This window comes from Carettochelys insculpta, chromosome 4 (assembly GCF_033958435.1).
Source record: "Carettochelys insculpta isolate YL-2023 chromosome 4, ASM3395843v1, whole genome shotgun sequence".
Classification (NCBI taxonomy): domain Eukaryota; kingdom Metazoa; phylum Chordata; order Testudines; family Carettochelyidae; genus Carettochelys; species Carettochelys insculpta.
Genome location: NC_134140.1, coordinates 72,279,749 through 72,305,042, shown reverse-complemented (window position 1 = coordinate 72,305,042; position 25,294 = coordinate 72,279,749). Strand labels below are relative to the sequence as shown.

The 25,294-nt window shown below is 39.9% G+C and overlaps 1 protein-coding gene across 2 annotated transcripts in view; it reads left to right on the top strand.

The window, feature by feature from the left end:
- The window catches only part of TLL1 (tolloid like 1), a 241,652-nt gene that overhangs the window by 198,336 nt on the left and 18,022 nt on the right, over positions 1-25,294 (top strand). For both annotated transcript variants that reach the window (XM_074991871.1, XM_074991872.1), the window contains exons 17-19: positions 943-1,123; positions 13,352-13,477; positions 15,379-15,506. In XM_074991871.1, coding sequence (XP_074847972.1) covers positions 943-1,123; positions 13,352-13,477; positions 15,379-15,506 — 435 coding nt within the window. The remainder of the gene's footprint in view (positions 1-942; positions 1,124-13,351; positions 13,478-15,378; positions 15,507-25,294) is intronic.

The following is a 25,294-nucleotide window of genomic DNA, read 5'->3' as shown; positions in this document are numbered from 1 at the left end:
TTAAGTGGCCTTATTATTACTGACTTAGCTGCATTCCACAGCAGTAATGTGAAAGTGATTAAATAAATTCTGTGCATTTTAAACCTTTCCTTACAGTATTTATTGTAAAGTAAGAAATATGGCAAAACATTGGAAATCATTTTTATAGGCCCGAAGGAGATATCAACAAAAATCAAAATAATCCACTTGTGCAGTTTAAATAAATAAAGATTGTGATTTATCAAATATATGCTTCCATTTCATGAGCAATCAAAGCCCTTTATGAGACCCCTTGGCCACTGTTTTCACTTAAGCTATTAGTTGCATACAGCTGTAATATTGTGATTAAATGATTGATAGCTGATCCTGAGAAGCTTAGAATGTTTTGGGGTGGAAGTTTTTATATAGACATGGGATTTATGCATTGCAACCATTACCCTGGGTAGTAGACCCTGCATAAAAGATATTTTTTTAAAACGCCCTAATAAAAGTGACATAAATTAGTTTTCTAAATTATACGACTACCAATGTGATAAAGATGTGATAGTATTAAGTATGCAGTTTTATACATTCACAAGAAAATAATTTGGTTTTAAAGGTATAATGATTTAGCTTAAAGGTATAATGATGATGAAAGATTTGGCTTTCAGCGTTTTCATATTAAAGGTAATACAAATAAGGTTATTGATTGTTAAAAATAAGAAACCCACAAACGTCCAGAACCCATAACTGTGTATGACTGAGAGACGGCTTTATTCTTCAAAGTCAACATTTGGAGGCCTTAGTCCAATGGTCTCAGAGTTTCTTCCCTTTTATTAATTAAAATGGCTAAGTTATTAAACACTTAAGTATTAAATATGGAAGAGTCCATAAAATACTAGCATTGTAACATAACTCAATGGAAGATCTTACATTTTAAGTGTAGAGACACATGGCTAATACAAATGTCTTTCTCTTTCTTAGGTTTGCAAATATGATTATGTGGAGATCCGTAGTGGCCTTTCTTCAGATTCCAAACTGCATGGTAAATTCTGTGGTACAGAAGTGCCTGAAGTTATCACATCACAATACAATAACATGAGAATTGAATTCAGATCTGACAACACAGTCTCAAAAAAAGGCTTCAAGGCCCACTTTTTCTCAGGTATTAAAAATCACTGTTGCTGTAGTGAATTTTTTTCACAGGTTTTGTTCATTGCATGGGTGGTGAATATGAGAGGCTTCTCACCTTTTGGTTACAGTTCTAATTTTTTGTGCAGTTTAATAAGTTGATAAAATACAACAACAGTTATTTTGGATTGAAATGTATGTATGTAGTCAGAAATATGTGAAATAGGAGGGTTTATTCACTAACAATACCAACCCATATTCTACAGATTTACACAGACTGGGAGGTAAAAGGGAAGAGTATGCCCAGAATTACATCACAGAGTATGCCCAGAATTACAGCAGCAGACTTCTGTACAGGTTGAATCTCCTTGGTCCAGCATCTCTGGAACCTGAGCTGTCCTGAAGGAGGGAGTTTGCCAGATCAGGTGAGGTCAGGCCAGTCTGGGCCACCCTGCTTCAGCCAGAAAGGCTCCATGCGCCTGACAGCTGTATGCCCTAGGCTAACAGAAACTCTGTTACCCTGGCTCACCGAGGCTCCCCACCTGCTTCCATCGATGGTTCCAAATTCTTGGGCTGCCAGGAGTTCCTGCCCGAGAGAGTCCTGGACCAGAGAGGTTCAACCTGTACTTATGTATTTGGTTCTATCTCTTTTTTTCCATTAAATTGCACAATTTATGACTTGCCTCTTGCTAGGTATTTTTTAAAATACCATAGAACAAGATAGCATAAGAAGATTTCTGCTGCTTTTAATAGGGAATATCCTGTCACATGGACACACGGTTATAAAACGAAAAAGCCGTCATGTAGCACTTTAAAGACTAACAAAATTTATTAGGTGATGAGCTCTTGTGTGGCAGAGACCCCCTTCTTCAGATCTGGAGATATGCCATGGTTAAAATAGTACATATGTGTATGTAAAAGTGCATGATTTCTGGAGCTGTGATCCTGCAGCCATTCTCTTACATGCTTTACTCATAAGGTTAGTCCCATTAAAGACAACAATGTGCATCTTCAGCTGGTGTGAAATCTCATAGTTCGACAGGAATCAGTGGAGCTGTGACTGTTGATACCAGTGACAGATCTGATTTGCTACATGGCCATTATCCATATGCTCAAAGATAAGTGTGTCCCAAGATATTGGCAAAATCAAGGCATGTTTTTTTTTTTTTATAAAATATTAAAAAGTTCAAAATCAGGCAAGAAGGATGACTGTATGTAGGAGCTGAATTTTTTCCTGTCATTTTCTAAATTAAAAAATTAAGTTCTTGAGAGAGAGAATATGTTTAATATGTAAAAAAGGTTGTACTAGCTTACTTTATTATTGTGCTTTTGGTTAAATGTTCTATGGAGGAAGCCTATATAAAAGCAGTTTCTCTTCTGGTTAGTTTCAGTAACTAACGAATGTGTGATGCATTTTGTAGCTAAGTTAAACAATCTGGTTCAGCATATTATGTAAGTAGTGTTGCTTAGATCTTTTACAAAGTGGGGAAAATATATGTCAGCAGTTATAATATACATATGAAGACAAGAAGTTTAATGTTTAGCAGCCCTAAAAGGCAGTCTGATGTTTTCTTTTATGCCTTCTTAGATGGTTTATTCTAGCAGTGATGAAAGATCAGAGTAAATGATATTTTCCATACTTCAGATAAAGATATTAACAAGTGTTTTACCTCCTGAAAGCTTTAAACCTATTGTACTTGCTAATAATCATATTTCTGGGAGAGACATTGAGATCAGTTTCTGGTTTATGTAAATGACATTTTTAAAGTCACAGAAGGTTACTTTTGCTTGTAAAATGCCACTTTAGATTATTATTAGAAAGCTTTGATAGTTAACTATATTTTTGTGCCTAAATAACTCTGCACATTTAACTTATGGGACGTATCCTCCCACCCTTAAGTGAATAATGCTTGAGGGTTACACAGGAAAGTCAGTGTGCATTATCAGGTACATAAGGGCTAGTGGCTACTATAATCTTCTACATTTTCAAATCGTTGTTAGTATATAATATACATATGTATGAGTTAAGTATTTTGATACCAGTAGGGTCATGCTGCATAGTAATAGTAGCCCTGATATTCACTGTAATCTGCTTATAGCCCAAAAGTTGCAGATGATGAACCTACTGAAAATGGATTCTGTTCAATAAGCAACCTTTTTCTGCATTTAATTGTTAATGAATTGTTTAAAGAATGTTAACATTCTCAGTAGTCATAGTTTATACTGAAAATAACTCAGAAGTGTTGGAGAGGAAACAGGGTTGTAGTTCATGGAGTTCAAAGGATAGGTCTGTCAACTTCATGACTATTTATTTATTATTTTCTTATGGGTTCTGATTTGAAAACGTAACTTTAGTTTACAAACTGTGTTTGATAATTTAAATTTAGAAAATAATTTTAAGGGGCTTAATTTATCACTGAAATAAAGTCACTAAATTCAGGGAGTTTACAAAAAGGAAGAACCTTAAAAATGTTTTTCAGATGAAAAGGAAACCTGTTTTGAGTAGTGAAGGATAAACTCCTCAGAAAAGCTGCTGACCCCCTGCTGAAACAATGAGCTCCATGAGAAATATTCTTGTGTGACAGCCCCACCCCCGACACACACATACTTACTCCCCATCAACATTTTATATCTGTCCAACAGGTAGTAATTATACTGCCAAGACTATTACCTCTCTCTTCCCTGACCCCTCAAAAAAACTAGGTGGCCCATATTGGTATTCCATGTTCATTGTATGCTGTATAATGCATGTATTTTTCATTGGAATTATTTTCCATTCTGTTCTCTGCTGCTTCTTCACAGTCAATTTTTCACCATTTCCTAGTTAGTTATCCTGTTCTCATTGCTAGTGAACTAGTAAAAAAGGAGTTGAACTTAGAAATTCAACACTAAAGACAACATGTGCTCTTGATTCAGGCAGTGAGGGCGCTATATGGATTGAAATCTTCAGCACATATATTTTGACTTCTGGAAATTAACACTGGATCATGACCCTGACAATATGTTCTTCATTAATTCTTCACTTTGTTATGCCTACAAGACTATCTTTAGCGAAGTTTACAATTAAGCACTGTGTAGATTAGAGAATTTAGGTGTCAAAACAAAACAAAATAAAAAACAAAAAAAAAACCAGCCGTGTAGCACTTTAAAGACTAACAAATAATTTATTAGGTGATGAGCTTTCATGGGACAGACCCAATTCTTCAGATCATAGCTTTACCAGAACAGATTCAATATATAAAGCACAGAGGTCCAAAAATTGTTATCAAGGTTGGCAGATCAGAAGAGCGGGGGGGCAGGAGGGAGGACAGGGCGATGGGGGGTGGAGTTAAGAGTTAGATAAAACATCAAAGTTTGTAAAAGAGTCCTCATAATGGGTCAGGTAATTGCTGTCCCTGTTCAAACCACGTGTTACTGTGTCAAATTTGAATATGAATGTTAGTTCCAAACATTCTCTTTGTAGGCGGTTGTTAAAGTCTTTTCTGCAGAACACAAACTCTCAGGTCTTTAACAGAATGGGCCACTCCGTTAAAGTGCTGGCTGACAGGTTTGTGTTTCTGGAGATTTTTGATGTCTGCTTTATGTCCATTCATTCTTCGTTGAAGTGTGTTTGCAGTCTGTTCTATATACATGGTGTGTTGGCATTGTTAGCACATGATGGCATATATGATGTAAGTTGAGGAACAGGAGATTCCGTAATTAACGTGGTTAGATCCAGTGATGTTCTCGCAAGAATAGATATGTGAATAAAGCTTGGCAATGGGGCTTGTTGCAAGGAAAAGTTCCAGGTTTAGTAGTATTGTGGTATAGCTTGTGGTTGCTTGTGAGAATCATTATAAGACTGGGGGGTTGTCTGTAGGAAAGAACAGATTTGTACTGTAGTATCGGGCCCAGTGGGTAGTACACAATGGCTCAATGTCTGGTTGATGGTCAGTTTCAAGTAGAGTGCCCCAACAATCAGTTCTAGGGCTGGTATTTTTCAAAATCTTAATGACATGGATAAGGAGATGGATTGCACCCTCAGCAAATCTGCAGGTGACACTAAGCTAGGGGGACAGGTAGATAAGTTGGAGGGTAGGTATACGGTCCAGGGTGACCTATACAGATTGGAGGAGTGTACTAAAATCATAATAGAATTGATAAAACCTCTTAAAAACGTCACCATTCTATTTATACAGCCTGTCATCATTAGCAATATTTTATATCTGTCCAACATGTAGTAGTTATACTGCCAAGAACATTACCTCAGTCTTCCCAGGAGTAGTTTCAGTAATGTTAGCTGAACAACATGGCATAACAGATAGATAAGAAAAGAAGACATTATGCTGTATATCTTAAGCATTCCATTCCGTTTGCTCTCACCAAGTACCTTCACAAACATATCAAAACAAAAAGCAGTCAAGTAGCACTTTAAAGACTAGCAAAATAGTTTATTAAGTGAGCTTTTGTGGGACAGACCCACTTCTTCAGACCATAGCCAGCCCAGCACAGACTCAATATTCTTCACAAACATGTGATCTAATGGGTGCTTAAGTGAAGATGTATATGTATGAACAGCTACCTTCTTTAAGCTTTTTTCCTGCCTGGAAGGTAAAGTGGAAAAGCAGCACAGCAAAACTCTTTCTGAGACTGAAAAGATTGGGACAGATCACCTTGGAAGCAGGCTGAATGAGAAGGAACATGATAAACGTATACAAAATAATGAATTATGTAGGGAAAATAGATCAAAAGCTTCTATTCTATTTTTAGAATACAAGAACCAGGGGACAGTCAATGAACTTGAAAGGTGGCAAATTCAAACCAAATTAAAAAAAAAAAATCATTCACACAATGCATTATTGTATGATGGAACTTATTACGACAGCTGAAAGCTGAGTAGTATTAAAAAACTGGACATTTATATGGGTAGCCTGACTATACACAATTAGATTAGTAAACATATTGTTGAGAAAATTCACAACACTCCTTATTTAAGGCCTCAGTCCACTTCTAACTACTGGAGCTTAGTAGGAAACTTTCCTTGGGGACAGGTTATCCCATAGCTGACTTTTCAGGGAGTTTGTTGTATCTTCCTTTTTAGCAGCTGATCCTGGACAGTGTTGGTGATGAAATACAGGGCTACATAGCTCACTAGTCTGATCAATAGGGAATTCTTATGACTTGCCAAGAAGCTGTTTCTGTATAAGACATCTCAGGTAGTCACATTTGGTGAAAGAAATTATGGCAATCCTATTCCCCAAACAGTTCTTGGTAAATCAATACCCCAGACATAATGAATAGTACAGACTTTTCAGAATCTTACAGTCAGGTCTCAACTGCCAATTTTTTTGAAAAGGTTGAGTACTTTGACAGATAATTATGGCCTGTCAGCCCGACATCAATCCCAAGTGAGATAACTGAGTGGGTGATTTGGGAGTCAATTAATGAAAAATTAAGGGAGGGTAATTAATGTAATTAATGCAAATCAACATGGTTTTATGGAAAACAAATCATGTCAAACTAACCAGATTTTTTTTTTAGTGGACTTACCAGTTTGGTCAATAAAGTTAATCATGTTCACACAGAAAATTTAGATTTCTCAACAGAATTTGACTCCATATGCAAAACATTTTCATTTTAAAAAATAGAACAGTATATAATTAAAGTGGCCTAGATTAAGTTAATTGAAACTGTTTGATAGGTCACAACATACAATTGTAAGTGAAGAATTGTCACTGAATGGGTATATTTCCAGTGCATCCTTCAGGGACTGGTTCTTTCCCTTATGCTAATTAACATTTCTATCAATGACCTGGAAGAGAACATAAAATGTTTGAAAATGCTAAAGTTTGGAGATGATACAGAAATTGGGGAAGTGGTGAATAATGAAGAGTACAGTCACTGATTCTTAGTGATCGGATTGTTTGGTATACTGGTATCAAGCAAACAATATATCTTTCAATATAGTTAAAGTTAAGTATAGACATCTAGAGGGGAAGTATGTAGGTCAGAAGTACAGGTTGGGGGTCTCTGACTTTGAAAAGCAGTGTCCCTGAAGAGGATTTGGAGGTCATGATGGATAATCAGCTGAACAGGAGCTCCCAGTGTCAGTCTGTGGCCAAAGGAGGTAATGCATTTCTGGCATGTATAAACAGGTGACTCTAATAACAGTAAAGAGGTAATGTTTGGTACTGGTGTGACTGATGCTGGAGTAGTGTATCCATTTCTGGTGCCCACAATGCAAGTAGGATGTTGATAAATTGGAGAGAGTGCAGAGAAGAGCTACATGAATGATTAGAAAATGATGCCTTATAGGCTACATGTCCACATATCCCTGCCTTTCAGAAGAGGCATGTGAACGAAGCAGGTCAAACGTGCTAATGAGGCACTGATATTACTATCCAGTGCCTCATTTGCATAATGGTGGCTACCTGGAATGTTGACACTGCTGCTTTCAATTTGAAAACTAGCTATGTAGACAGGGTTCCTTCAAAAGGAACCCCCAATTTCGAAAGCACACTTCTTTCCAATTTTGTTGGAAATCGGTGTTTCCTTTCAAAGCAATCTCATCTGCACAGCTATTTTGCAATTTGAAAGCACCGCTTTCTGGATGACTGCCATTATGCAAATGAGGTGCTGAATTCTGATATCAGCACCTCATTAGCACTTTCAACCCACTTCATTTTTGTATGACCTTTCCAAAAGGGAGGGGCATGTGTAGATGTAGCTGTAGTGACAGACTCAGTGATAAATCAGTTTAGCTTAACAATAACAACAGAAAGGGTGAGTTGGTTAAAGTCAATAAGTATCTAAATGGGGAGTAACTATTCTTCAGTTTAGCACAGAAAGGTATTGTGTGACCTAGCGGCTGAAAGTTGAAGCTAGAAATGTATTGGAAATAAATTATTAATTTTAACAGGGAGAGTAAGTAACCATTGAGGAATCCTATGGCGCCTTAAAGATTAACAAGAAAGTCTGGCAAAGTGGGTTCCAGGCCACAAAAGCTTATGTCAAAATATGTGTGTTAATGTCCAAGGTGCTACAGGATTCCTTGGTTTTCTTGCTGAAACAGACTAATACAGCTACCCCCCTGAAATAAATAACCATGGATACAATTTACGAAGAGTGTTGGTGAAGTGTCCATCACTCAAGATTTTTAAATCAAGATTGGATTTTTTCTGAACTAGGTGCACTAGGAATTACTTGTGCAGGTTCTTTGTTCTGTGTCATGTCTTTGGAAGTCAGACAAAAGGATCACAGTGACCCTTTCTGGCCTTGGAGTCTGTGAATCAACAAGTCTGATAAAAGGATAAACAAGATAAAAGGATAATCTCTCATGATTGCTAGGGTTAATAGGTGTTTGTAGATGCATAACAAAATGTGAGTGGAGACATTTGAGAGTAAAGGTTTATGCATCGAGTTCAACATGGTCATAGAAATGTATACACTTCTGGTGATCAGAAAGAATGAATCAAAGATTGAATTCCATTACATACCCATTTTTTTCCTAATAGAGTTTGCACCATACCTATACAGCATGCTCAGGACCTAATAGGTCTCGAACAAGAAAATATGCCAGATGATGGGAGGTGTAGAATTTCTGCACTCAGACAACCCTGTGCTCAGGGGCTGCTGCAGCCCCAGCCCCTCTCCCTGGTACTCTGGTCCCAATCCAGGCTCCCAGAGGCTGCTGTGGGGACTCCAGGTCCCAGCCCACTCTGCTGCAGGGCCAGCAGGTGCTGTGGATCCCAGCCCTGCTCTGCCCCAGGGCTGACAGGGTCTCCGTCTCCAGCTCCTGTGCAGCCTACCGGTTCTAGCTGATGCGGGGCAGTCAGGAGCTCCTGGCTCCCAACCCCTGCACTGCCACAGGGCAGGCAGGGACTCTGGCACCCTGGCTTCCTGCTGCTGTGGGGCAGGCTCCCAGCCTCGCTGGCACTCCTGAACCAGCCTGTTATTCTCTTGTCTGGCAAACTCTGTGCTGGACCATATATGTTGCCAGACAATAGAATACCCATTTGAGAAGTGCAACCTGTAATAAATTCTTACCTCTTCACCAGCTAATCAGCATTCAAATTTTCCTAGCGTACCAGAGTGCGCTTATTTAGCTCAGAATGCTTATATGTAAATGAATTCATGTGTTGTGTCTTGAGGAATGTTTCAAGGTGATTTTCTATAAATAGGACAGATGTTGCATAGACACAATCTTGTCTTAGAGGAGGGGGAAGCAGAACTTAAAACCATCAGCTATAAGTAGCTGATATTTTCTGTAAATTGCTTCTTCAATATTTTTTTAAAAAATAAATATTATGCTCCTAAGCATAAACTTCCTATTCCAAGTTTTGTGCCATTCACATGGTTAATTGGACAATCTATTGAAAATGGCTGTGGGCATACAAGGAAAAGCAGGCTGCTGAATCATTCAACATGGCCTTGCTTCAGGAAAAAGCCAAAAAAAAATTGTGTTTGACTTTTTGTGCAGGAACAGTGATGGTCATGGGAGCAGTTTTAATTATTTCTTTAAGTGAGGCTTTTAAACAATAATAGGGTTAATTACTGGTCGCAACTTGTTAAACTGCTTCCATTTATTATGAGCTCTAGAGCTATTTTTGTGGTTTTTAAGTAAATATAATATTTTGTGCGCTCAGAGTTTGATGCATAAAAATGAATTTTGCTGGGGTCTTTTTGTGGTTCATGAGTCAATGAATGGTTACAAAGAAAAGTCTAAATGTTTCTACCCTAAAGTAGATTCATGTTGGAGCAGACACTCACCTCTGGTACTATCCTGGTACATTTTTTTCCCACAGACAAGAAAGCTGCCTGCAAAGAGAAAGTTTTTGTTTTTGAATCATGCAAGGACTTGATACAGGTTGCCCCCTCAGGCCACATACGTATTATTCATGGACTGTTGGCCTATGGGGGCCTCAGAGGTATGACCACATGTCCTCTAAATAGTTAAAATCTAACTTTCTGTTGGGAATGGATCTTTCCCTATGCTGAGTGCTGAAAACAAAAAAAAAAACAAACAAAAAAAAAACAAAACAAAACAAAAAAAAAAGAGAAAGCATCCATTCAAAACTGGAAGACTGATTTCCATCTGTGAGCACAACAAATGATTTTGTTTTAACTCAGCAAAACATTTGTTTCTATAACTAATACGAACTAATTTTGAAACTGAGCTACAGACATGATGGAATAATTCATGCTGATTTATTCACCATATGTAAGGTTTGTTCAAAAATTTCCTCCAGCATTAAGTGTGCAAATAATTCTTTCTATTCTACTGTCACTAGGCTTCAGACCTTTTATTTTTTGTAGAGCTGAACTTTAAAGGGATCCAACATAGGCCCATTTATTTACTCACCTCTCCTTTTTGAGATTTTTTTTCAGTGTAATATGTATTTATGTAACGTTAGAGTAGACTTTTCTGTCTCTGGCTACGTCTACACGTGCACCCAACTTCGAAATAGCTTATTTCGATGTTGCGACATCGAAATAGTCTATTTCGATGAATAACGTCTACACATCCTCCAGGGCTGGCAACGTCGATGTTCAACTTCGACGTTGCTCAGCCCAACATCGAAATAGGCACAGCGAGGGAACGTCTACACGCCAAAGTAGCACACATCGAAATAAGGGAGCCAGGCACAGCTGCAGACAGGGTCACGGGGCGGACTCAACAGCAAGTCGCTCCCTTAAAGGGCCCCTCCCAGACACACTTTCATTAAACAGTGCAAGATACACAGAGCCAACAACTAGTTGCAGACCCTGTATATGCAGCACGGACCCCCAGCTGCAGCAGCAGCAGCCAGAAGCCCTGGGCTAAGGGCTGCTGCCCACGGTGACCACAGAGCCCCGCAAGGGCTGGAGAGAGAGTATCTCTCAACCCCCCAGCTGATGGCCGCCATGGAGGACCCCGCTATTTCGATGTTGCGGGACGCGGATCGTCTACACGTCCCTACTTCGATGTTGAACGTCGAAGTAGGGCGCTATTCCCATCCCCTCATGGGGTTAGCGACTTCGACGTCTCGCCGCCTAACGTCGATTTCAACTTCGAAATAGCGCCCAACACGTGTAGACGTGACGGGCGCTATTTCGAAGTTACTGCCGCTACTTCGAAGTAGCGTGCACGTGTAGACGCAGCTTCTGACAATTTGGCAGATGGGGACCTGGAAAGGGCCTTTATTTTATTTATTACATAACTTTACTGGACTGTCCTTGTTTGTTACCTTTGAAAGAATTTGAGTTCACCTTCCATTCTTTTTGTTTGAATAGAAAGGAGACAGCAATATGTAGGGTTTTTGTTTTGTTACTGTCTTGCATTCTAGTTTCTCATTTGCTTATCATAGTTCTAAGCTTGCAACAGGGATTACATGCTAGTGATTGTTTTGGAAAAGATGAAAGATTAAACTTTTGCTTGAAATTAAATAATGGATGATGTTGACTTTGTGTTCCTCTTATAAAGGCTGCAAGAAGTATTCTTCTGTGTTTTTATAATCAGAAATATAAACCCTTGGACAAACACTTCAGTGAACTGCATTTACTTTTAAATTGTCCCTTACCATTCACATCAGTTCACATCTTCAGGGAGGTCCCAAACACTCTCAGCTGAAAATGCAGTAGAAACTTGGTTTTTCACTTGCAGGATTTTCCTACGAATATGTTTGGCCATCATGTTGCTGTATAGCAATGTATTAAGTGCAAATAGAATTTACCAAAAAGCCTGCAAGTCAACAGGTCAAGCTTCATTTACATTTTGACAGGTCCAAGCTAAACAATAGAGATTCCTTTTGCTGTTTTACTGTATAATATGCTTCAATCCAGATAAGGAGAAGTAATAAAATAGGAACAAAACAGTAACAACAGACTTATGTTATATAAGGCTGCTTTATTTCTGTAGATATTCCCCCTGAACCAAACTCTGTCTGAAATATTGCATATTAATTTTGTTAAGAAATCACACTCCCTTTTATATGTCTTAGGAAACATGACAGCAAAGGAGATGCATGCTCTGCATCCCAGTTTTAAAACAGTCTGACTTCTGATATGATTTGTTCTCCTTGGTGTTTTTTGCATGTTGAAATGACAGGGTGTTTTGATATGACATTATGTATGTATGTCAGGAACAGTCTGCTAGTTTTGATTTAATGGACCAGCCTCACCTAAAATGACAACAGCCAAATGACATGGAATGATGGTAGCCGATGCATTCTGCTGTAATGACTGCTTGTTAATCTAGCTTGGCTTTTTTCCCCTGCAGGGGATTTGGTGGCTGTTTAATGTAGCTCATATTTTCTCTGCTACCATCTGATTGACTTCTAACACAGTAAAAGCTCTTTTAGAGAGGACTACATGTTAATAAACAGGACTGCATGCTATATGGCAGATCTCCCTGAAACAATTAACATGCGTTTCTTTTCTGTGCTTTTTAACAATATATTTTCCCTTTTCAGATTTGTGAAATGTCCAGATTCATTAAAATGAAAGCAAATTTTGCATTCTACTAAGTCAAAACAATTAATCAATAATGTTTATGCTGAGTGATTTTTTTAAAAAATATCAATATGTGCAGAGCTTGAAACCTTGTTTACCTGAATGTCCAACCTGCATACCCCATAGAACTGTAACAGAGGGGGAGCCGTGCTAGTCTATATGCTATCAAAACAAAAAGCAGTCAAGTAGCACTTTAAAGACAAGCAAAATAATTTGTTAGGTGAGCTTTCGTGGCACAGACCTACTTCTTCAATATTGAGTCTGTTCTGGTCTGGCTATGGTCTGAAGAAGTGGGTCTGTCCCATGAAAGCTCACCTAATAAAGTATTTTGCTAGTCTTTAAAGTGCTACTTGACTGCTTTTTGTTTTGATACTATAGAACTGGTTTGAGTTGGGAATACCTTGTGTGTTTGTCCAGATAGCAAAACCCCTTGTTGTCCATGAAAATGTAGTCACTGCAGAGATAATTATGAAATCTATGCAAATAAAATCAGCTGAAAAAGTAATATTAGCCATTTGCTCTCTATATTTATTTTGTTGAAACTTTTTTTTCTCGCCTGAGAAACAGATCTCACTTTTCATGGTAATTGGCTAAAATAATAGTGGCATGGTTCAAGGATGCAGGCTGAACAGTGAAAGGGTAGAACTAAGGTACAATTAAATTGCCAATCTGAAAAAAAGGGTCTGTGCCTTAGTTTACCCTTTTCTGGACTTAAACTTTGATGTGTAACTTTGCCTACTTTTCTACAAACTATAGATATGATGTTCACAGAAGCATGTTGTGTGTCTCTTAGACAAGGACGAGTGTTCTAAGGATAATGGTGGCTGCCAGCATGAATGCATCAACACTGTAGGAAGCTATGTGTGCCAGTGTCGCAATGGATTTGTGCTACATGAAAATAAACATGACTGCAAGGAGGGTAAGTATTAGGACATTTGGACAGCAGATAGCAGAGATGACACAGCTAGCTTTTAGAAAGTTATCTTCTTCTGAGAAAATTATCCTCATCTAGAATAGGGAGGAGTTAAGAATAGTAATGAAAGTGCAGCATTAGGAAGTGGGAGGTATGGGTTCGCCTACAGATTTCCTGTGTGACCTTGGGTATGTGACTTGATCTCTTCACTAGCAAACTAGATTGTGTTGGAACATAATCTTGAGGAGTCATGGTAACTGACCTTATGCTGACCACTAAATGTAAACAGAGGCCCTTAGTGTCATAGCTAGCTGAAACAAGGTTAAACATGACAGTCCCTCTTAAACTGAGTGCTTAACACCATGTCCATTACCATGACTCCTAAAGAACATTTTCTAACACAGCTAATTTCATTGTGAAGAGAGCCCCATGAGATTTAGTTGTTCAGTCAGTAAAGCTGGAATGCTAATGCTTAGGGGTGGGTCAGTGCCAGTCCAAACTACGCATGTGTGATTTAATAGGTACCAGCAGAAGATTGCATAGATGCAAACTAGACAACTTTTAATATAAGTTAGTGGGGTCTACATGGGGCAGTTAGAACACTCTACAAATCACATACCTTAAGTCTGGACTGTGGTGCCATTTAGAGAAGTCCTTATTTTCTTCCAGAGAGTGTTGTGAGGCTAAATTCTCTGATGTGTTTAAAGTCTTTTTGAGATCGTAGAAGGGAAAGTATTGAAGAGGGTTGAATAGCTTTTTTTTCCCATTTTTTTGCTTTGTTTAGATAAAAATATTATTGTTTATTTATATAGAAGCACTTCTAATAATTCAATTATGACAATGTCCTTGTATAGTCAGACGATTCTCAGTATTTAGCCAGTAAGTCTGTCTCTACACTTGCATTCCTCTTTCAAAAGAGGCATGCAAATGAGGGAAATTGAAAATGCAAACGAGGTGCAGACTTACATATCTGTCACTTCATTTGCATATTCTTATTTTGAAATAGCTTCTTTCGAAAGAAGAAAACCTGTGTAGACACTGCTCTTTCGAAAGTAAACCCCATCTTCGAAAGAATCCTTCAAAAGCTATTTTGAAATAAGAATATGCAAATGAGGAACCAGATATGTAAATCTCCACCTCATTTGCATTTTTTATTTCCCTCATTTGCATGCCTCTTTTGAAAGAGGAATGCAAGTGTAGACACAGCCTAAGAGTCTCTCCCCCTCTCCCTCTTCCCCCTCGCCACATCCCCCCCTTAAGCATTGTATGGAAAAATCAATCGTTAATGCCTTCTTTGGTGGGAGGGCAGGAAAGCCAAATTAAATGTTTGTAAAAAACAAAATATTTTCAGGCATGAAGACAATTCAGGACTGGTGACGGGGTGGGGTGTGGGGGCAGGGGCATTAAGCTGACAGAGGCACATCTGCATGGCCTCTTTCCTGCCAGCAGACCCGTAGGCCCAGAGTGAAATCTCGTGTGGGCATGCAGTTTCCAGAAACCTGCTTAGCGTAGCTCTGTCGACATGTAGGTGTGGACTATGGGTTTTTCTGCTTATTTTAATTAGGGAGGAAAGCTTAGGAAAGGGAATAGGAATAGGAAAATATTGACTTCATTTAGATAAATGGTTCAGGCATATCATTCATATATTTAATTTATTTGTAGAAGGTTTATGTGATCCATTGTAAACAGCACTGTAATGTTATGGATAATCAGTAAACAAGCAGCATTAGATTAATCTCTGTGATGTATTTACCAAAGGTGATAAACATGATACTGGATAGTGAAGAGGTGATTGGCCAGCTCCCTGAAAAGCCTTTACTTTCAGTGAGTCAGTTTATGAAAAGCCAGCTTTTCTGACATCTTAACACAGATTTTCAAACTAACTGATGCTGTCATTATTGACACAGCTGAGTGTGAACAGAAGATCCATAGTCCAACTGGAGTCATCACAAGTCCGAACTGGCCAGACAAGTACCCAAGTAGGAAGGAATGCACATGGGAAATCAGTGCCACTCCTGGTCACAGAGTCAAATTAGTAAGTTCTTTATTTATTTTTACCAAATATCCTCCAGAGCTGACCAGCTACTTTCACAGGCAAGTGTATGAAAATAAGATTAATCTATGTTCACTGACCAATTGGCAGCCAAAAACGCGTGCTCGTTATGTTACAATCGTTAGTAAGAATCCACTAACTTTTAGAATAACAAACACTATTTTAAAATTAATGAATATTTACTAAAATATATTATAAAGGTACCAATATTTTAAAACAAAGATCATTATGTAGTTTACCTTTCAGTGAAGAATTATTCTAGGTATGTACAGTGAATGTCCCATAATAACAACATGGAAATTCAAAAAGACTGATTGTTTTATATCAAACTTTGTTTTAGAGTATTAGTTTTATCAGTTTATATGTAAATTGGTTCAGGTGCTTGGGAATTTTTTTTGTGCATAATTCATATGGATATTCCAGATTGTGTAAGATTTCTGCACTTATGTTCTTAGCTTTTATTTAGATTATGCCAAATTATTGTGGTGCAGTGGTCAACCTGAGAGACAGAAAGCTTTAAAGGATTTGCCTACACTGAGGTCTGACTGCAGCTAAAGTAGACATCACACGAGCATTACCCCCATTCTATCACAGCTAAAAATAACAGTGAAGACATGCAGACCCATGGGTACATATTCATTGGACACCTATTCATGCTGCTGGCCTGTGTTGAAGCCCATGCCCTCGTGCCTGCCCTGCCATATTTCTCTATGCTAGCTCAGGTTGAGCAGGCGTGGGTATGTGTAACTCAGCTGAAACGGTGCCTCAGGTTCCAGTATAGACATAATTTAAGCCACCTTTGTGCCCTCCTGATCCCGAGTTGTTCCAGGCACAAGAGAAGGGCCTTGATGAAACATCCCAGGGAGCTGCTTAACTTATGGCAGATTCCTTGGGCAGCTCCCTGGGAACAGCACTGCCCAGCAACTCTTGAGCTATGCATGCTGTGGCCATACCCTAAACACACTCTTCCAACTCTGGGTATGTTCCCTATGCAAAGGCTTGTGAAACTGAACTCAGGATGCAGTCTGACAGCCATCTTGTGCAGCATTTGTCCCAGGAGAATTGCCCCCCAGTCAGTGACAGAGCTCTTAAGGCCTCTTTATGCTGCTCTGACCTTTTCACCTGGCATAAAAAAGCCCAAGTAGATGTAAGGATCTCACCTAAAATTCGCTGTGGTAGTTTTGTCTTAAAATGGTCAAACAGGAGAAAAAGTTGGAAACAGCTTTTCCAGAGACAAACTTATGTGGAAATAGACCTTGCATAAAATATTAGGTCAACACTAAAATAATCAATCTATGCTAAAAGCCTTTGGGTAAGCAAGTAACTGATCATAGCAGTGCCTCTATTCCTTTGTGGTTCTGGGTTTAAATGCTTATACATACAAAGAGGCAATGACTGCTCTGCCGATTCATGGAGCTCAGTGGAGTTTTCAAGTTAAGAAGAGAAGGAGGGCAGGCCTTTCTTGGCTCATTCCCAACATGTGAACTACTCCCACATGAGCAACTTTTATTTTGTATATAGCCTATTTAGCCAGCGGCATGGACGGAGTCTTGTAAAAGCACTTTGAGTGCTCATAAACTCGGCAGGAAAGCTCAAGCATTTAGATTTCCTTGCTGAATTTTAGTTTTCTCGCTTCCAGAAGAAAGCATTCTTAAAGCTTTATCAACTGATTCTTTTTCATTTGAAACATTTTCAAAGCACCCAAAGGCCCCAGCTTCAAAAGTGAAAATTCATGTGAAGTGAGAGTTGATTGTTGAGAGTTATGTGCCTAACCTGCCTAGGAATTTGTGAGAATCCCACGAGGCACATACCTAAAACTTTGGGTGTCTAAGGTCCAAAGTGTCTAAATCACTTGTGAAAATGGGGTTTAAGCCCTGAAGTCATTTGGTGTTTTCTAAAATGTTGTCTTCCATCCCTGAAAAAAAAATGACAGAAGCAAAGGATTAACATCCTTTGTGATCTGTATAATGAAACTCTTAACCAAACAAAGCAGGATTCTTTATCTAGAAGATTTTCAAACTGCCTAATGAAGTGTTCAGCAACCACTGAAAGTTAATAGCTACGTCTACACGTGAAGCCTACATCAAAATAGCTTATTTCGATGTAGCAACATCGAAATAGGCTATTTCGATGAATAACGTCTACACGTCCTCCAGGGCTGGCAATGTCGATGTTCAACTTCGACGTTGCGCGGCACCACATCGAAATAGGCTCTGCGAGGGAACGTCTACACGCCAAAGTAGCACACATCGAAATAAGGGTGCCAGGCACAGCTGCAGACAGGGTCACAGGGCGGACTCAACAGCAAGCCGCTCCCTTAAAGGGTCCCTCCCAGACACAGTTGCACTATACAACACAAGATACACAGAGCCTACAACTGGTTGCAGACCCTGTTCCTGCAGCATGGATCGCCAGCTGCCGCAGCAGCAGCCAGAAGCCCTGGGCTAAGGGCTGCTGCCCACGGTGACCATAGAGCCCCGCAGGGGCTGGAGAGAGAGCATCTCTCAACCCCCCAGCTGATGGCCGCCATGGAGGACCCGGCAATTTCGACATTGCGGGACGCGGATCGTCTACACGGTTCCTACTTCGACGTTGAACGTCGAAGTAGGGCGCTATTCCTATCTCCTCATGAGGTTAGCGACTTCGACGTCTCGCCGCCTAACGTCGAAGTTAACTTCGAAATAGCGCCCGATGCGTGTAGCCGCGACGGGCGCTATTTCGAAGTTAGTGCCACTACTTCGAAGCAGCGTGCACGTGTAGACACAGCTAATGATAGCTGAACACTTTGCTCCCTTGAGCTCTTCTGAAAATCCTACCATCAAGTTATAGTGAATAGGTATAATGCTCATTAGCAAAACAATTCACACCTAGTCTCATGTATGCTGTTTGTATGGGAAGATGATCCATATTAGGTTATTCACAATCTTGTTTGCTGCTTATCACTTTTTTTGTATTTGACCTTTCCAGCAATAGAACCAATGCGATACTTCCATTGTATACATATTTCCTGTTGTGCTTCCAAACTAAGTTCATGTTCATTCTTACTTTTATGGTGCCCTAATAAAACAGGAAAGATAAGCTTCTGCATACCAAATGAACGAAGAAAGTCCTGACACTCTATTTTTTTTTTTTGATTCAGTATACCTAATCTTTTGCAAAATCTTTTCTTGGTAACAGTACACTGAAGCATTTTGTATAATCAAGGGCTCTATGAAAAACTGAACATGTGCTGTGGACTTTTTAAACAGGATGCCCAGATGAAAAAAATGATTTTGACATTTCTACATAATGCAGAGAGAGAGATTGAGATTTAGATACTTATTTGGCCCTTGAAAATTAGTCTAAGGCTATGTCTACATTATGAGATAAATACAACTTTTAATAAATTAGATTTGATAACCTCGTTCTTGTGAATTCGAATGCAAGTGTCCTCAAACCTTCTGGAAATTCAACCCACCATTTCTCCATGTTGAGCTATCACGTCCATATTGCCTTATCCAAGTTCGACTATGTGAGCAATGCATTGTGGGTACCCATCCCACAGTGTCTTAGCCCTGTTGCTTTCTGGAAGTTTTATACTAACAAATTGTGAGGAAAAAAATTGCCGCTACTGCTTGTGGGTGTTTGATATCCCAGCTTGCAAAGCACTGTCCCAGAATTCAGAGCACCCACTAACTGTGCAAAAATGAATGGGAGATCACACCACTCTCTCTGGCACAGCCCTAGTGCAATCTGGATCCTCAAATGCTTCATTATTGCACACTTTTATGACAAATTCCCGGACTATCGTGCACTTTTTCTTTCAAGTACCAAGGGAGGTGATGGTTGAGGATGATGATGAAGATTTTGAAGAAGAAATCACTCAACTGCAGCCCAAGAACTCTTACATGCTGGCTGCCCTTGATGCATTTCTGACAGCTGAATGATGGTTTTGGAGGGACCACATCATTTTGGAGTCCTGGGATGACAAGCAGTGGCTGCAGAACTTTTGCATGTTCAAGTCCACTTTTACGGAACTTTGTGATTTGATGGCCCCAGCCCTGAACTGCAGCGACACAAGAATGAGTCCAGCTTTAACAGATCAGAAGCAAGTGGCAATTGCTCTATGGAAGTTTGCAACGCCCAGCAGTTACTAGTCATTGGCAAAAGAATTTGGTGTGGGCAGATCTACAGTGGGGGCCGCATTGGTGCAGGTAGCCAGGGCAGTCTGTCGGTGTCTCCTGAGGAACACCAAGACCCTGGGAGATGTACAGGCCATAGTGGATGGCTTTGCTGAGTTAGGGTTTCCTATCTGCGGTAGGGCAGTAGATGGCACAAACATCCCCACCATGGCCCCAGCCCACCTGGCCTCTGAGCATATAAACAGAAAGGAATAGTTATCGACAGCATTGCATGCATTGTTAGATCACAAAGGTCATTTCACTGACAGTGTGGGATGGTTGGCGAAGGTTTGTGATGCGCGCATCTTCAGAAATTCTAGGCTGTACAGAAAGCTCATGAATGGGACTTTTTTCCCAGACTGGAAAATCAAGATTGGCAATGTGGAGATGCCTATTATAATACTGGGTGCCCTTGCTTACCCTCTGTTTCCCTGGCTGATGAAACCCTACACAAGGGCCCTGCACCGCAGCCAGGGTAGCTTCAGTGTCAGACTCAACAAGTGCAGAATGGTGTTCGAATGCACCTTTGGCCATTTAAAAGCAAGGTTCAGATGCCTGTTGACCCATATGGACCTTTCTGAAACTAATGTCCCCCCTGCGATTACAGCGTGTGTATTTTGCATAACATTTATGAGTCCAGGTGAAGGAATTTCTTGAATGCCTGGAGTTCCGAGGCTGAGGCCATGAGCAGGATTTATTCACAGCCACCTACAAGGAGACTCTCCAATAACAGTGCAGAGGCAGCAGTGCTGTGTTTCTATGTTGTAATAAACCCTCACCACTCCAGAATTATTTGTGCTCCCTACCAAATGTGAACCAATGAATCAGACTGTAGCTTTCTCAGAAAGAATGCTTTTAGTTGGTGGGAGGGGGTTAAGTTGCAGGAACAGGAATGGATATAAAGGGAGGGTTCTTTTCAGAAAAAGATAGGCACCTTTGCTATTGGCCCTCTCCGCCTCTGCCACAAGTCCTCTGCAGAGCTTGGTGTAGTGAGGGGCAGCTGTTCTATTGGTCCTCTCCAGCCCCGCCTGGATTCCCACAATGTTTTGTGCACCCCACCACTCATGGGTACCAAAAAATCACATCATGGTCAAAACAATAAGTTTATTATGGGGGGGAGGAAAGGGTTAAGTGGCAGAGAAAAGAAGCATTATCAAGGGTGGTGGAATAGCCTTTTGCAGTGGCTCTTGGGGCTAGCACAGCAGGCTGTCTTTGACCTCCTTCCCCGTGTTTGGGGACCATGATGACAGGGGGTGGGCAACTTGTATTCAGGTGACTCCAGACAGTAGTGAGTGGAGCCCACAGTGCTGCATTGGGAGTCCCTCTGCAGCTCCAGCATGGAGCACAGGACCTCAGTTTAGTTGCTCACTGCCGTTATGATCTTTGCTGCACCCTCTATCAAGTGTGCCAGTTGCTCTCTCTGGAACTCAAGCATACTCTGCCACCACTGTGCTCTGTCCCTTTTTCTGTAAGTGGTTTCTGCTGGAACCCACTGTCTATACTGCAGGATAAGATCATGCTTGGAAGCCACAATAAGTCAGGCCTACTCAAAAATCTCGTGCAAAAAATACAAGTGCCTGGATGAGGCCTTTGAGGAGATTTCCATAAAGGAAAAGCACTCCATCCCCAGAAATATTAACATGCTGTTCTGTGTGGCACGGATTCATAGAAAACCTATACTGATACCCAGCCTCAAATTGCTTCTAGAATTCAGAAAAAGTACTCACCAGAACAGCTGGGCCTTGGGGGCTCGGGGACCAGAATAGAAGGGACCAAGTCCAGGTCTATGGAGAAGAGCTCCATGCTCTCAGGAACAGCTCCTCAGCCCCTGCTGGTTGTCCCTGTCCTCTCCATTGGCTTCTTCCTCCTGGCCCCCTAGCTTGTCTTGGATCACCCCATGCTCCATACCAAGGACTCCAGAAATGTCAAAATCAAGAGTGGGCAGTGTGGTTGGGTCCCCTCCCCCATGAAGAATGTGCAGTTGTTCATAATAGCGGTAGGTCTTTGGGGATGACCCGGACCACTAATTGGCTTCTTTCACCTTCACTTGGCATTACGTAGAGTCCCAGAAGTGACCTCTGACGATCGTCCCACGCAACATCACATTTGGTTCAGAATTTCTCTTGGAGACTCAAAGACTGCTCACCACTGATTCATCTCCCCAAACTGCAATGAGATCCAGAACGTCCTGATGGCTTCATGCTGGAGCTCTCTTGAGACCCTGAGAACTACTAGGTAGATCACTACCCTGAGTGCTCATGATTGCAAGAGATGGCTACCAATATGATGGCTACCAGCTTGGTGCAATGGCTGCTGATGTGACGTGGTGTGATGTGATGGGTAAAAGAAATTTTAGTTTCTGGGCGCACCTTATAGTTGCAGGGATTGCAGCGATAAATTCAAATGTGGGGGTTTCCTGTGACATCTTCCGGTGCACCTGGAAAGCAGCAGAGATGGAAGCGACCATACATGGCGGGTAACTGTATAGCATTGTGGGATACATACAGGACACTTCCAAAGGCTAATAAATTTGATTTTAAGATGTGGTGCTTCCACACTAGCCTTTATTCAAACTTTTAAATTCATACTTAGTGCTATACCCAACCACTTTCGAAGATGTTATTACATTGATATTAGTGCTCCCTAAATTGAGCTAATGGTGCTTACAGTGAAGACAGTCACTTGGTACAATCAAGCTCACTACCTTAAATTTGAATTTATCTCATAGTGTAGATGTAGCTCGGTGAAGCTTAATTTCATAAACATCCTATTGCATATAAAAGATAATTTTTGAGCAAATGCCTGGAAATCCAAGTACGCAGCATAGAAAAGAGAGTGAATTAGCCTGAACAAATGAGTGCATTTTTCTTTATCATCCTGAAAGTTTCCAAGATTAGAATTTCAATTCAACTTGATTTAAATTATGCAAAGAGTATTTAGAAGGCTTTTTATTTTAAAATTTTTTTACTGAGCTTAATAATTAATGCAGATATTTTGTTGAAAACAAAATTCTATGTTCCTGGAAATGTGGGACTACTATGGATAAAACTTTAAATCAATGTGTAATTTGTTTAAGATTTGCTTAAATAACGTTTTAATGTTTTAAATGGTTTAATGTACATACTTGCTTTTTCTTAAATCCTATCATTCTTTTTATTATTGTTTAATAATTATTAAAGCAGGTTTGAAACTCTGTGTTCCCTTGGCCCAGAACATTTACTTTATATTGTATGTCAAAATAATTTATCTTTCAAGGAGAATTAAGCTCATAAATGCTAATTGTATTTGAAACATTTCAAATAACAGATTTTACACATTATTGATTGTAAGAAGTGCTTCGGAATTACTGACCTTTCAGACTGCAGGACTGAATAAAATACATAGTGATTTTTCCTTTTAAAAAACAAAAACAAAATCTAAAAATCAAACTTGACTATAGGCTGCTTTTAAAACAGATGTGATAATCCTATTGATGCTCACGTTGGATTCACTGAATTGTGAATTGATCCAGCTCTTACAGCATTTCAGTGGGTTTTGTTTGTTTTAATTAATCACAAACTGTTTTGGACCCAATGACATCACGTACTTGGTCGTATGAAAATAGGATGGTTGACCGAAATTTCAGAGCGGCACTGGGGATTGCTGCATGCCTCTTTTTATTGCATCTCTAATAGCTTTCCACTCTCATAAATGCCAGCTTTTCCTATATAGTACAGTCATTTCACTTTCCAATTCTTTGTGAACTAAAAGGCTATAGTTATGCTGACCCGAACCGTTGGTAGCAGTATGCAAATGGACGGTCTCAAAATGCAAATAGATGCTCATTTGCATATTTGCTTCCCAACAGATGCTGCCACTGGCACAAAAAAACCTGTGTAAATGTAGTTCTGTCGGTGAACCCCCCTCCTTTGTCAGCAGCCTCTTATGCTTGACCAGGAGACTGCTTCTGGAAGGGGTCCCTTAAGAGCAAGATTCTGACATATCAGTGGATAATTTCTAATTTTGGATGTGTCAGGTTTCAGGTGTCCCCCTCTTCCGACACTTTAAAGGGCCTGAGTTTCAGAGATTGGGGCCCAGACTCAAGGAATCAGACACCCTCAAAGTATATTTGCCTGGGCATATAAAATTGAGGAACTAAAAATCGCCAGTTACTATATAGGCTACGTCTACAAGAGAGTGTTGACAAAACTTGACACATCCACCAACAACAATGTACCTCTCCCCGTTCAGGTATAATGCCTTTCTCAGCAGTTTCCTGTTGACAAAACAGACATGTAGACATTCCGGGGACCTTTTGTCGACAGACAGGGATTCCGGTTCACAGGGCAGCACTGTTTGCAGAGTTTCTGGTCAGTCACTCTGTTGAGAGAGGGCCAGGCAGTCTGGCTGCACTCTGTCGACAGAGCAGATTGTTTTTCTGATCTGCTTTTATGTGTAGACTCAATCTGTCAAAAGTTTTGCCAGAAAATCCTTGCCATCATTTTTGTCAATGGATGTTTCTTGTGTAGACGTAGCCTTCTTAAAAATCTTGGATGACAGGACACCACCCTCCAGGGCACTGGGGAGGGTTATGAGTATATAGGAATTCAGATAACCTCTAAAATAAATGTTGCTGTGTGGAGAAGAAATATACAACAGGCCTGACATTAAGTAATATTTTTGACCTTTAAGATAACTGCAGCAACTTGCCTCTATCTCTTTGTCTTTCTGTCTGTCTGTGAAAGTGGGTGGCAAGTAAAATGAGTTGTGCATTTCTGCAGATTTCTTAGACTGATTTCCTGGAAAAATGTGATTTTAATTTTTAAGTGATAATATAACCAATATTGTAGTTATTAAAGATTGTCCTATATGGCATAATTTTCAAAGGACCTTACTGTATAGCTGTGTCTACACTTGCATTTCTCTCTTAAAAAGTCATGCAAACAAGGCACTGATTTACATATCTGGGACCTCATTTGCATATTCTCCTTTCAAAAGAAAAAAAAGCAGTGTAGGCAGGGCTGTTTCTAAAATAAACCCCATCTTTGAAAGAACCCTTTTTCCTGAAACAAAATAGAAAGAAGGGTTCTTTCGAAGATGTGCTTTACTTTGGAAAGAGCCTCAGCTATACTGCTCTTCCTCTTTCGAAAGAAGCTCTTTCATAAATTTTACATAAATCTGCGCTTCATTTGCATTTTTGATTTCCTCATTTGCATGCCTCTTTTGAAAGCACAGTGCTAGTGTAGACACAGCCTATATGTTTTACTTTCCAGAGAGTCTTTTGGAAAGGTCATTTCCAATGGCTTAAAAAGCATTGAAGAAGGAAATGTAGAAGAGCAAAACAGTCTCTCAGATGTTGCAGTGCCTGAGTTATAAAGGGAACCAATAGATTTTCTACATTCCATCTGGGTTTTGGATGCTCTGTGGAATTTGGAATAATTCTGGCATCTAATTGTATGAATTGAACAGAATAGTTATAGAATTCCAGATTTCCTCTGTTCTGCATGGGATATTCATTGGACACAAGTGTCTTAATCCCTTTCATGTGAAGCAGTGTCTACTAGATTTAAAAGTTCTCTGCTTCTTTATACTGAGCATGTCATTCAAAGAGCTGAGCCTCAAACACAACAA